The sequence below is a fragment of the Cyprinodon variegatus genome, unplaced genomic scaffold (assembly GCF_000732505.1).
Source record: "Cyprinodon variegatus isolate N-32 unplaced genomic scaffold, C_variegatus-1.0 Scaffold335, whole genome shotgun sequence".
NCBI classification, from domain to species: Eukaryota; Metazoa; Chordata; class Actinopteri; order Cyprinodontiformes; family Cyprinodontidae; genus Cyprinodon; species Cyprinodon variegatus.
In genome coordinates this window covers 699,784-712,629 of record NW_015150788.1, presented here as the reverse complement: position 1 = coordinate 712,629, position 12,846 = coordinate 699,784, and the positions used below count along the sequence as shown (strand labels likewise).

Here is a 12,846-nt window from a genome sequence, read left to right as displayed (position 1 = left end):
CAGAGTATATGTTTCTTAGCAAAAATGCCAACAGCAGCGCCTCCTCAAATGCAAAAGGTTTAGCCTGAATAAAAAAAAAAAATTGTCCTTACAGTTTAGAAATGCAGGAGATTTAATCCAGTGTGTTCTTTCTTTGCGTCTAGCCTCATTCAGAGCAACAGTTTCCTCTGTGACTGCCAGCTCCAGTGGTTGCCCCTTTGGCTGCAGTTTCATGGTCTGCAGACAGGTGTAAATGCCACATGTGCCCACCCAGTGAGCCTGCAGGGCACTAGCATATTTGAAGCTCCGCAAAATGGCTTTGTGTGTGGTAAGTCGGGTCAACACTTCTGCTTTTTTTTATCCCACATGCTGCCTTATGTTTCTTAACCTGTGTTGGCGTTAATCTCTTATCCAGATGACCTCCCCAAGCCTCAGATCACAGTCCAGCCGGAGAACACGATGACTGTACTGGGCAGCGATGTGCGTCTCACCTGCAAGGCGGTGAGCAGCAGCTCCTCACCAGTGACTTTCGCCTGGCGCAAAGATCAGGAACTGCTTTCCCACGCGGAGATAGAGAACTTTGCACACCTGCACACCCGCCATCAGGGCGCCACTCCCGACACGTCAGGGATGGGCGGAGGCGTGATGGAGTACACCACCATCCTGCATCTACGGCACGCCACCTTTGCCCATGAGGGCCGTTACCAGTGCATCATCACCAACCACTTTGGCTCCACCTACTCCAACAAGGCTCAAGTTGTTGTCAACGGTATGTCATTAGCAAAATGCTCTGGAAATTTAGCCGTTAGCAGGAAATGGTGAATTTTCAGCCTAATTCTAGATGCCACTGATCCTTTTCCATCGGTTCAGGCATCTAACTGGGTGTCAACAGCTCCCTCTGCTGTGTATTTGGTGTTAAAGCTAGTGGGTGAGAGCAACAATTTCAGGAGGTAACAGGAAGGCTAATTGGACTACTTTGGATTTTAAGCTATCTGCTATGGAATTACAGATCTAGAGACTTCAGCTGATAAAATTACTAACAACCTCCAGAAAATATAAGCAGGAAACCTGCTTATTTGCAGGTTGCAGCAAAATTTTCTGTCACTAGAGATTTCCCACAAGTTAATTATTGGGTCAAATATCTTGTGAATAAAACATTTTCCTGTGAAATTTGCCACTGGGCCATTAGCTAGAACAGTTGTTTGTTGTGAATACAATGAAAACCTGTAAAAAGTGGCCAGCAGCCCCAGTTTTCCAGCCTAATGTTCTCCATCTCCACAGTCCTGCCGTCCTTCCTGAAGACCCCCAGGGACAGCGCCATCCGCACGGGGAACACCGCCAGGTTGGAGTGCGCCGCAGAGGGCCACCCGGCACCCCAGATTGCCTGGCAGAAAGACGGCGGCACGGACTTCCCCGCCGCCCGGGAGCGCCGCATGCACGTGATGCCCGACGACGACGTGTTCTTCATCATGGGTGTGAAGCCCGAGGACATGGGCGTCTACAGCTGCACAGCCAAAAACACGGCGGGCACCGTCTCGGCCAACGCCACCCTCACCGTGCTGGGTAAGAGCCCAGAACCTCCGACCGCGGTCCACACCGGCCACGTTCCCACAGCTGCATGTGGAAATAGCCGGGAGCTCAGCTGGGAATTGGTCAGAATGAGGAGCTTTATATTTTTCTTTTCTCGGCAGCTGCGGCCGTGCTGCAGGTCATGGGCCAGAGGTCGTAGATAGGGGTCAGAGTGGAGTGGGGGGCTCACAGAGGGGTGTTTGTTAGGCATTCCCACCCCTTTCTCTCCTCTCAGAGGGGGGGTCGGTGATGGCTACCTCGCTGCAGGCCTCACTGCTCCAAGTTTATTGGCTGTTTTACACACCAAACTGAAACAAAACAGCTTCTCTGCTCTAACAAACAAAGTTCATCTTTGTCCTTTGTATTCAGGAAGCTCCTTTAAGCACCCCCACCAAATATAAAAAAAAAAATGTTATACATTTATACCTAACACAGGTAGAGTTAGGTTGGTGACGTGTTTGATGCGCAGTTTGAGCTTTTCAAATCCTGCAGCGCAAAAAAAAATGGGAGCTGCTCTGCCCAATCGGTGATGTTTGGGTTTGAGGGGGATGGTGGCTGCAGTGGAGGGGCCCCTGTCTGGAAAAAGAGAGGTGGGTTTGGGCGGTGGGAGGAACAGTGAAGTAGGAGGAGGGGGTTTGGAAGGAAAAAAGAAAAGAGCTGTGGTGGAGAAAGTATAGATAGAGAAGAAAAATGGGGAGGCTGAAGTGGGTTAAGTGAGATCTCTTAATCTGTGTATGTCCCACTGTGAGGGGAAGTGTTGAGTCTGAGAGGCCAACCCACACACACACACACACACACACACACCCACACCCACACACTGATTGATTCAATGCAGTCCATTCTCCAGAATCTCAAGTCGCTCTAACAAACACTGGCAACACTGTTCCCAAGAGGATTCACTGGCAGAACAAATCTTGTTAGTTTGTTGTGATAAAAAGTAACTTGATGCCACAGTTTATCAGCATTTCAGATGTAAGAACGTCATTGTTTAATGAGATGAACCTTCTATGATTCACTGGGAGCCTCTGATTCATACTGGAAGTCTATGGAGCCGCAGCAGAACCTTTAGAGGGTTAATATGTAGGACCATCACATGATCGCTGGTAATGAGGTCAAGAATGTCATGGAAAGGTTGCAGCACCAGAAGAATTTAATGGAAATACAAACATTTCAATGCATTTAAAAAAAGTTTTGTTTTAACAGTTTTCTGGCCAAATTTAGATTTATTTAAGACATTGAACTAGGGCTGCAATTAATGATTATTTTGCAAATCGATCAGTCTCTACATTATTTTTCGATTAACTGATCAATAAACAGATCGCAAAAGGTTCCTTAAAGAAATTATACAGGTGAAACTAAAACTTTTCCACTAGATGGAGCATATTGACAGACGAAAAAGCTCTTTATCATAAATGCCAAATGTTTACTTTTTAAAAAATAATTTTGGTATAACTGCTGCTCTAAGTGGGTCGCTCCATCAGCTAGAGGCATGTTTTAGCGTCTCAATACTCCAGTTAACGATTAATTGATTACCAGATTAGTTGATGATTATTTAAATAATCGATTAATCCGATTGTTTGAACCCTACATTAAACAAAACCCATGAAATAACACTGAAACCTGAACGAATACTTTGAGCTCGAAATGTGGCTGATTTCTGACCTTTGTGGAAACAATAGTAACAATCGTTAACCTTAGTTTAAGGGATCAGAGCTGATCAATTGGTGTAGCTTCAATAGGTTCTGTAGCTATTAGCTAGCTTACTGTAAAATAGTGCCGTTCTTTTGTGGATCAGGTTACTGACAGACACCCATATTTTAGTTTGGTGTGTGAGATCATCGCCCTGCTGGAAGCAAAGTTTCAATCCTCCAGCTGCTGAATGCAGGACAAGTTATTGGTGATGCTGACAATGGAGACAGTGAATCATCCAGTCTTCATCATCAGGGTTCTTACAGTTTATTTTGTTTTTCTTTTTTTTACCTTTTAAAATTTAGAGAAAAAGTGCCTTAAATTTAAACTATATTCCTTATTTCCTCCTGAAACTTAACAGCTTAAAGCATTAAAGCCTCTAAATTCAGTGAAATTGATTATTGCGCCCACCAGCTGTGTAGTGAAAATGTCCTCCTCGTTGACAGAAACGCCCCACCTGGCTCAGGACATGAAGAACCCCAGCGTGGCGGCTGGCGACACGGTGGCGCTGCAGTGTAAAGCCCTTGGTAGCCCGCCGCCGCGTATTACCTGGCTGCATGACGACCGGCCGCTGCCCACCTCCGACCGGCACTTCTTCACCCCCGGCAACCAGCTGCTGGTCATCAACTCCGCCTTGACGAATGACTCCGGCCGCTACACCTGTGTAATGTCCAACAGGCTGGGCACGGCACGCGCCCACAGCCAGCTGGTGGTGACCGAGCGCGGCTCGTGCTTGAGCACCATTGGCATCATTGTCATCGCCGTGGTTACAAGCATTGTGGTGACATCCTTGGTGTGGGTCTGCATCATTTATCAGACGAGGAAGAAGAGCGAGGAGTGCAGCGTGACCAACACGGGTATGTCTAGAACCACAGAGATGTTCTAGGAAGGTTCTGCTTTGATGTCTCACACTCTTTTCATCTCTTGCAGACGAGACGATTGTCCCTCCAGATGTCCCCAGCTATCTGTCCTCTCAGGGCACTCTGTCCGAGCGGCAGGACGTGTGTATCCGTGTGGAAGCTGGAAGCGGACCTCAGCCCAACGGGCACGTTTTAGACACCTCAGGTACCAGTCCTCGTTCCTTCTCCAGAAATTAGTTCTGCCAGCAGCTTTTAACGTATATGAAAACCTTCGTCAATTATAAATAACCTCTGCTTACGCTCTCATAGCAGTGGCGATTATCTACCGCCTGCAAATGATTAACCTCCCTCCTCCGCTGCAGGGTTTGACGGAGCTGTGGTTTGTGCGAACTGCATGGAGACCGGCAACAGCTACTCCACCGACACAGACTACCTGGCCCACGGATTCGACCTCGCTCACGCCGGCGAGTACCAACAGGAGCAGCTAGCCCCGCCGCCGTACTCTCAGTGTAACCAGGCAAACGACGGGTCCCTCTGCAACGGCACACCCTGCAGTATGCGAAAGGACCCGCAAGGATCTGACTTTCCCAAAAATCACAACACGATAGAGCGAAGTCAGGATGACAGAACAGGTTGGTGGAAAAAAGTGCAAACAGTAACTCAGAAATTTCACAGGAACATCAATCTGATCAATCATTTTATCAACCTCACAGAATAATAAATAAATATATTTATATTATATTACTTATAGTTCTTGTTATTAACCTTCCCCTTGCTTTGTGTCCTTTACCCTCCAGCAAGCAGAAGGGGAGCGACGCCGGCGGGCTGCCCGTCGCAGGATGACTCCTTCCATGAGCCGGTGAAGCTGGCCGGCGGGACAAACTACGGACGCTTGGACACTGACTGTGAGCCTGAGCTCAGGCAGACTCTGCTGCCAAACGGACACGCCCTCAGAGCCTCTCAGAGTGGGAGCGCCCCTCTAAGGAGATCGAGCGACTAGCGGGACACTGAATCAAGCTTTGAATTCTTTCTTTGCACTGGGAAATAAACTGCTACCTCACATGGAGGGGGACGATCCAGAGCCTCCCGCGTCCGGACCGACACCCGGACGGGACAAATATACGTTCGTCGTTGAAAGGGAGAGTCGGGAGTTCAAAGAGGAAGCTTGTGTGGGTGGCGCCCCACCTGAGCGTATCAGTTGTATATAGTTTAAAACCTTCCTCTGGGAGGAGACCAGTTTAAAGAAAGAACTTTAGTACCCAAAAAAAAAAGGAAATAAATGTGACTTGCATTTGAAGCATGCAAATATAGGGAATCTTGTACAGTGTAATTATGTGCAGTAGGAAAAAAGAGAAATATAAGAGGGACTTTTGACTGTACATAAGAGTTTTCTTTAATATTATATAAGTTTTACAAAAGAGTGTTGGAATATCCGTGCATGGCAAAGAAAGAAGTGATATTTTTATTGTTCTTAGGGAGAAAAACGCCTTTTTCAGCTTTCACCAACATCCAGCTGCAGTGCCTTATTGCATGATCAAAGAAAACTCAACCTGTGATTCTTATTTTGTTTTTTGTGAAAGATACAGGTACACATTTTTTTTTATAGCAAAACACTTGGTTGCACTTGATCTTTTTCTTTCTTTAGACAAATGCTGCCAGCTATGGCCTTACAGAAACGTAATTCACCTGCATTGTCGCAGAATGAAGAAGGAGACTTGATGTGAAATATTTTTGGTATGTTTGTGGGCGGTCAGCTCAAGCACTTTTTATACTCTTCATTAACAGATTGCGCATTAACATCCTCTGCTAACAGGAGTCCCTCCACCTGGGTGAGACTGCAAGTTAAAGTAAGGGGGTGACGTCACCAAGTTTGAGATAAAGTATGATTTATTTTCCAAATGGATTCAAACAGCCACCAAGGTGTCCTCCTTTCAGTTTCCTTCGTCAGTAACCACTTCCACACCGAAGAGCGTGGATATGTAAGCTTTAGGGAGAACAAAGTTAGTTACTGCTGTAATCCTCCACAAACATCCACTGGTGTTCATTTTGAAGCAGATAAAGGCCAGTAGTCCCGCAGGGCTCCGTCCCTGCAGCTCTGTCTGGAACGGTTGGGAAGCTTGTGCTCCAACCAAACCAGGATCAATGCAGTCATGCAGGTCCCCGGATACATGGGGTCACATTCAGTCAAAGTGGTTAGTTTCAGTACCAGAGGTAAGGTGGAGGACATCCTCCTCCAGTTACGCCTTTCAGAGTTGTCCTTACCTGTGAGACCACTGGTGTAGCGCCTTAAAGGGACAGGAGGGAAACGAGGTGCGGCTCGTGTTGGGAGACTAATTTATTGAAGCAAAGCGTCTGTACCGATGTTAAAAGCTGAAACAGTGAAGTGTCTAACATGGCATTGAAGTGTCTAATAAAAAATCACATTTTGCTACGATCATCAGTGTTGTGCCTGTTTCTGTTGCCACATTGCGATGTGCATCTTCAAAGATTGTAGCTTCTGCTCCAGGATCCAGGTTCCCATTAAGCTGGAGCTCAAAAGACAGCAGCAGTTCTGACTGGAGGCCGACTCCAGGGTCAGGATGTGGATTCCAGACGGATGTTTGACTTCAGGTGACTGACGTGCTCCTGGCTGCAGCCTCCACCAATCACACACCTGCCACTATAATTCAGTGACACACAGCGTGACTTAGTCCCACCTGTGAGACCATTCGTCTTCGCTTTCCCATTAGCTTTCTCTACACTGAATCCTAAAGGAGAGAGCAAACAATCTCTCACTACAGCTCCATATATAACTAATTCCACTGCCTGATACAGAGAAGTCATTTGGTTTGTCAAACTGTAGGGTGCACAAAGCAAACTCTTCAATCCTCTGATCAGATCTCAGCCTGAAAAACTGCCTTTGTTTGGTTTAGTTTATGACTATACATCTTGCCTTCATCTTCACATCCGCCACTCTAAGGGAAGTGAGTTTGAAAACAGACGCTCTGCTGTAATAAACGATCAAACCTCGAATTAAAGGTGCGTTCAAGATGTGGATCTCAGCAGCCAAATTAAATCAAAGCCATATACCTTCACATAATCCACAAATAGGAAAATATTCTGGAATTTCTTTGTGACCAAGTGGAACCTAGACGCATCTTTCTCTGCAGGAAAATGAGGACTCTAGATTAGATGGAGCATTGACAGCATTGTGGAATGTTGTTCTCCTTCTTAACCATTTCTTTTGTTTTCAGGACTTTTTTAGATAAAGTTTGATTCCTTTCAAACCTGTTAAATCAAGCGCCTGTTTGACCACAGAAAGTGATTTCAAAGAATATGTGGGGTGGGTCGATGAGAAGCTGCCCCCTACAGGAAGCAACAAGTTTGCTGGGGCTGCACATGCAATATAAAGAAAGTCCCACTTTTGCTGTGTTCAAATTCAGTTGCTTCGTTCTCAGAAGGCCGGGTTTGTCGACCGATTATGTCATACCGCCGCGCCGAGGCCTGTTCGGATTGGAAACCTCATTATGCAGCCGACATATACAACCTTCTTTTTGCTCATTTTGAAGGACAGGTGCAATGCATGCTACGTAGCCTTGGGTATCCCATGATTCATTGCAAGTCCGAGCAAGCCGGCTCCTACATGCTCAGAGGAAAAAGTAAATCATCCCAAACAGTGGGGAATATTGTAAGTGCAGTTTAATATAATTATATAATAATGAAAAAAGTTATTGAGTCAGATATGTGGCAGGTAATGGTTGGTTTATTGAAAGGTTTTATCTGTCTCTGTGCAAATAGGTTTGGCTGACATTTAAGCTCAGATTCCAATAGCTCTACATTGTGGGGAGTATAAATCTGATATCTGAGACAACAGTACTGCTGCTAAACTCTTCGAAAATGTAATTAGCCCCCAGAACAGTAGTAAGAAGTTCAGCATCCATATTTTGCTTGGTCTTAAAGTTAAAGGAATAGTACACCCAAAACATGATTAGCCTTCATTTTCTACTCACCCCCATGCTGAACAACACTCTGGAGTACTTTTTTGATATATCAAATGCATCTGGAGATCTGGGAGGCTTCTTGCTGTCTGCTGACATTCAAATAATGGAGGTCTATGGTGCCCGAGACAGACAGGTCCATAAAAGTCCACAAAAAACGTGTCAATATTCCTCCATACTGCTCGTCCAATGTATTCCAAGTGTCCTGAGTGGGTAGCATCCATAATTTACTCGAAACAAAGTCATTTAGAATGTTTTTAGAGCATAAACAGTAGTGTATAGGATTTCCTAAAATCGCGTTCACAACGCTACGGAAACCGCGGCAGACCAAACCAGACGAAAGTGCGCATTCAGCTCGGCAAAGAACTCTTGCTCTTCCTCAACACTGAAGTCCTCAGACATTTTTCTTTCGTTGTTTCTTTCTTTGCACAGGTAAACAGCACATTTTTTCTTCTATGCTTGCATTATCGGCAGAGCAGACGCTGAATGCGCACTTTCATCTGGTTTGGTCTGCCGCGGTTTACTATTCCTTTAAAGAGAAGTGCGGTGATAAGGTGATGTCATGAAACCATGGCACCCAGACAGAGAAAAGACTTTTAAAAAAGCACAACATGCAGAAGGACCTGTAAAGAAACAAAAGGACTGGAATATCTATCTTTAAATGGCTTTGGGACTCCAACATTCTGCAACAGCTTCTTCCCCACTGCCATCAGTAAACTGAACTGTTGGGGGGAAAAAACAAAAAGAAAAAAACTAAATCATGCCACAAATCAAGACTCTGCACCACACTGATAACACGTAACCAAAAAATGTTTTTCTACTGCATTTTTGCACCATATATATATTTGTCTTTGCACTGCTCTGAGCTTCCATATCAATGCGTTTTGCACCATGTTTTTCTCCCACGCTGTTTACAATCCACTGCTGCAAGTGGTGGAATGTAAGTGGAAATGTTCATTTCACTACTAAGCTGCTGCTTATTTACTGTCTGAAAGCTGAACAAAAAAAAAATTATTTTTGTTTACACTCCATGTATACAAAATATCAAAAGTTGTCTAAGGCTACCAAAGGAATCATTTTAACCGGGAAGCAGAAATAAACCAAAAGACTTGAACTTTATTGACATGCTATGAAATGACCTTAAACCTGTCCAGTCTGCCTGGGTTAAACTAGTTCTGCCTGTCTCATCGGTTAGACCTCTCTGTCAGCTGTGAGATGTTTGACAGGTTCCAGTTTCCCCTAAAGGATCGCCACCAGATCAACCACTCTGGTTGGGGTGTGTGTTGGATCATTGGCTTCTCTGGTGGGAACCATGGTGGATTTAAGTATATAGGTTTCTGCTGCAGTAAAGCATCCCCAGACCATGACGCTTCCACCTCCATGTTTGGAACTAGTTTGTTTTTTTTATAACAGCTTTCATCCTGCTGTCAGCCAGACATACAGATGGTGGGAGGTACTTTGAATGTCCTCCACTTATTGACCTTTTCCCAACAGAAGGAAGGTTGGTTTTAGGTGTTATCAGTGTGGTCCTCTGTTTTATTTTCCTATATTTTAATTATGTAAAGCACTTTGCATTGTCTTTGTACTGAATTGAAACCAACTAGGCCCCTTTAAGCAGACTCAGTGAGGAGCAAAGAAAGGAAACAATTATCCAATGATGCCCACCAGATGTAATGTGTGAAAGACATTTAAAGTGGAAATAAATGGACTGTCCCGATTCACCTCACACCAGAGGTTGTAGATTTATTTTTGTACATATTTTAGAAAATGATACCACATGCTGATGCTCACACCCATCGCTAAACAGAATGATTTGCCACTTACCTACAGAAAAACAGCACAATAAAGCCATGTGAGTAACCTCCAGATAAACCTACAGCCCTGTTAATAAAACAAAGTGCTCTATTGTTGGCGGCATCTCAGGAGGAAAAAACTCCGGCTCCTGTGGGCGGATGAGGTCAGCTCTGCTCTGGGTGGAATCTAACAATGGTGACATATTGCTGCGTCTCCCTTGTGGGTCTAATGCACAGGTGGCTGAGCTTAACGCAGATAAGAAAATATGGATAAAGCATTAAAAAGGAGATTAAACTGGAGTCTGGATGATGACAGGAAATTAGTGAAGTCACTTAAAGAATAAAAGAGTCTTTAATTCTTAAATCCATTCACTAAACATTATAGCAGAGCTCTGCTATATTTCCCCCAATCAGAAATACTGCTGCAGTCCATCCTGCTTTATCCACTGCCTGCTGATGTGCAGGAATGCAGCATTCTGGGTAATGTAGTCAGCCTCAACTCCTCAGGGCACCAAGCTTGTAGTGTCCTCAGGGCAAAAGAGCACACACACACCAGGGTCCCCCTGTAGGTGTCCTCAGGTGGTTCCTCCGGGGAGGCTCTTCCTGCACCTCCTCAGCAGACCTGGCTTCCTGTAGCTCTGCTATAGCAAAGTGTGGCGGACTTTTTCATAAGCTCCCAGGAAGATGAAACCCCCCACGCTGATGAAGGCTATCCTTGGGATGCTGCCTGCAAACAGCCTGCAGGAAGAAAACAAATCAGATCACAAGATCTCAGCTGCTGGACTGTAAAGTATTTTTTTATAAAACAAAACAAAAACAAAAAAAGTGAACTTTTTTTTCAAACCAAGCAATGCTCCAATTCCTATTCTGCTGCTACACTTGCAACCACTTTTACTTGTTTAATTTGTTTGACTGATCAAATTATTTTTTGTTGATCAGAATCAACATAATTTTATCCAATTTATATTTTTTCAAGGCGTGCATGACAGCAGAGGCCATAAAACAGCCTTTTTAAAACGATGACAAAAGGTTTGGAGCCTTTAAGTATAATTTCATCTAAAAAAAAGAAAAAAAAAAAAGAAAAAAAGATAAGCAAGAAGTAGAAAACTGCATTTACTGACTTTTTCTTTTCTTACTTTCCTAACAGCCAATCAATGTTGGCTTAAAATCAGCAGATTCCACCAGCATCGTTTAACTACCGGTAGTAGTAGTTTTTATATAAAAAAAAGTCAGCTTATAATGGGATTAAAGTGCAACATTTAACTATTTATCTCAGATAATGCTCGGCAAAAAGATAAGAGCCAAAATGTTTTTCAAAATGTTTTCTGATATAAATAAAAACCTCCATTACAGTTTTACTGTTTTATGTTTGGCTTCATATCTGACAGGATGGGTATAATTTACAGCTTCCTCTTGTTCAGGTGGTGGGAAACAGACTTAAAGCTTTAGGGTTTTAGTTCGCTCTGAGATGCGGGGCCAGTGAGATACTGTTGACGTTATGGAGGTCAGAGGATGTTACGGATCATAAGCGAACACCCATCTCCCCAGAACTAAGCCTCCCACTCCTCCTGATACAGACAGCTGTTTTTGGGATTAGGCTACAGGCCCCCACCTTTGTTCCTCATTGGAGCTCCCATCTCCCCTTTTTTTTCTCCTCTCACTTTCTGTGTCTGACTGATGGCCAGATGACATCCACACATGTCGCTCTGCTGTCCATCCATCTATACAACCCCTCCACGCCTGGCTCAGTTGTTGGGGATTTCTCCTCCGTTTCTTGTTTTTGCAGCGTCATCCACCTCTTCCACACACGCTCGCGTTCTCTCTCCTGTTAAACTGCCTTTTTGTTCTCCTCTCCTCGCCGTCTTTCCCTTGTCGAGCATTTGCCTACCGTCACCCTCCGTCTGCCAAGACGCCCCCGCGCTCACATGGTCTGGCCCGGTCTCGGTCCAGATGTTACGGATGACAGGCTGCTTGTTGCATGTATGCAGCTCGCAGGCACAAGAGGGGAAAAAAAGGAGAAAAAACGCAGAAATACTATTGACGCACTTAAAACCGTCTGTCTGTATTTATCATCTGCGGGGGAGTGATAGTCCTTATGTTTCTGTCTGCTTTCATTTACCAACTCCCCCCCTGAAATCTCTGCAATAACAGCCTTTGGTTTTCATCAACTCTTAAAAATCGCAAAGGCAGAAATATTAAATTATTCAGTTGAATAAGATGAGATTTGAACTCTGCATGCAGATTTTTTAAAAGGTGAGGCCTGCATAACATAATGTAAGGTAGAACATTTTAGAATATAATCAGCCGTTATTTATTTGAGCATCAAATGCATTTTACTGGGATATTTCGTGAAAGCACCTGGGGGAGGGGGAGTTGGGTTAAGGCATCACCTCAGCTTTACCGGCCATGTTGAAGAACATCCTCACAGCATGCAATACCCTTAATTTGCTTAGACTGGAGCCTACTGGACCTCATACAGATAGACAGCCATATTTATCCTAATTTAAGCCAAACTGAACTTTAGGCATGAGTAATATTTCACAGATATGCTCCAAACCAGCGGCGTAGGAAGCGGGGGGGACGGGGGGGACATGTCCCCCCCAATATAAAAGCCAGGTGGATATGTCCCCCCCAAAAATTGTACCGCAAAATATTAGATTTTGACATTTTTTAACTAGCGTGCTTTTATTTTGAAGGCGCAGCATAGCGTTACGTCACTGTACTCCCCCTCCCCTCTCTGAACTGCTGAGTGAGAGTGTTGAGGGAGGGAAACAGCGATACAGAAGTCAGAAACTTGTGAAAGAGGTAAAATGGTCTGTCGGGATGCTGCCTATTTAAAACGTCTTTGTTGTCAGTTCACTTTCATATATAGAAACTGAATCTTTTTGGTTTAGTCATCTTAGTCTTGTACGAAAGAGGATTAGGGCCACTGGAAAAAAAAAAAGTTAACTGATTTTTAAATTTTTTTTTAGTTTAACA

General features: G+C 44.4%; 2 protein-coding genes across 2 annotated transcripts in view; one reads left to right on the top strand and one right to left on the bottom strand.

Moving 5' to 3' along the window:
- The window catches only part of lrig1 (leucine-rich repeats and immunoglobulin-like domains 1), a 35,911-nt gene extending 30,338 nt beyond the window's left edge, over window positions 1-5,573 (top strand). The window contains exons 12-18 of the mRNA XM_015385282.1: window positions 144-307; window positions 395-748; window positions 1,261-1,542; window positions 3,684-4,094; window positions 4,168-4,302; window positions 4,460-4,729; window positions 4,895-5,573. Of these exons, the coding sequence (XP_015240768.1) occupies window positions 144-307; window positions 395-748; window positions 1,261-1,542; window positions 3,684-4,094; window positions 4,168-4,302; window positions 4,460-4,729; window positions 4,895-5,097 (1,819 nt within the window). The 3' untranslated portion in view covers window positions 5,098-5,573. The remainder of the gene's footprint in view (window positions 1-143; window positions 308-394; window positions 749-1,260; window positions 1,543-3,683; window positions 4,095-4,167; window positions 4,303-4,459; window positions 4,730-4,894) is intronic.
- A 4,217-nt stretch (window positions 5,574-9,790) lies between these two features.
- The window catches only part of slc25a26 (solute carrier family 25 (S-adenosylmethionine carrier), member 26), a 91,372-nt gene continuing 88,316 nt past the window's right edge, over window positions 9,791-12,846 (bottom strand). Inside the window, exon 10 of the mRNA XM_015385264.1 lies at window positions 9,791-10,605. Within this exon, the coding sequence (XP_015240750.1) occupies window positions 10,509-10,605 (97 nt within the window). The 3' untranslated portion in view covers window positions 9,791-10,508. The remainder of the gene's footprint in view (window positions 10,606-12,846) is intronic.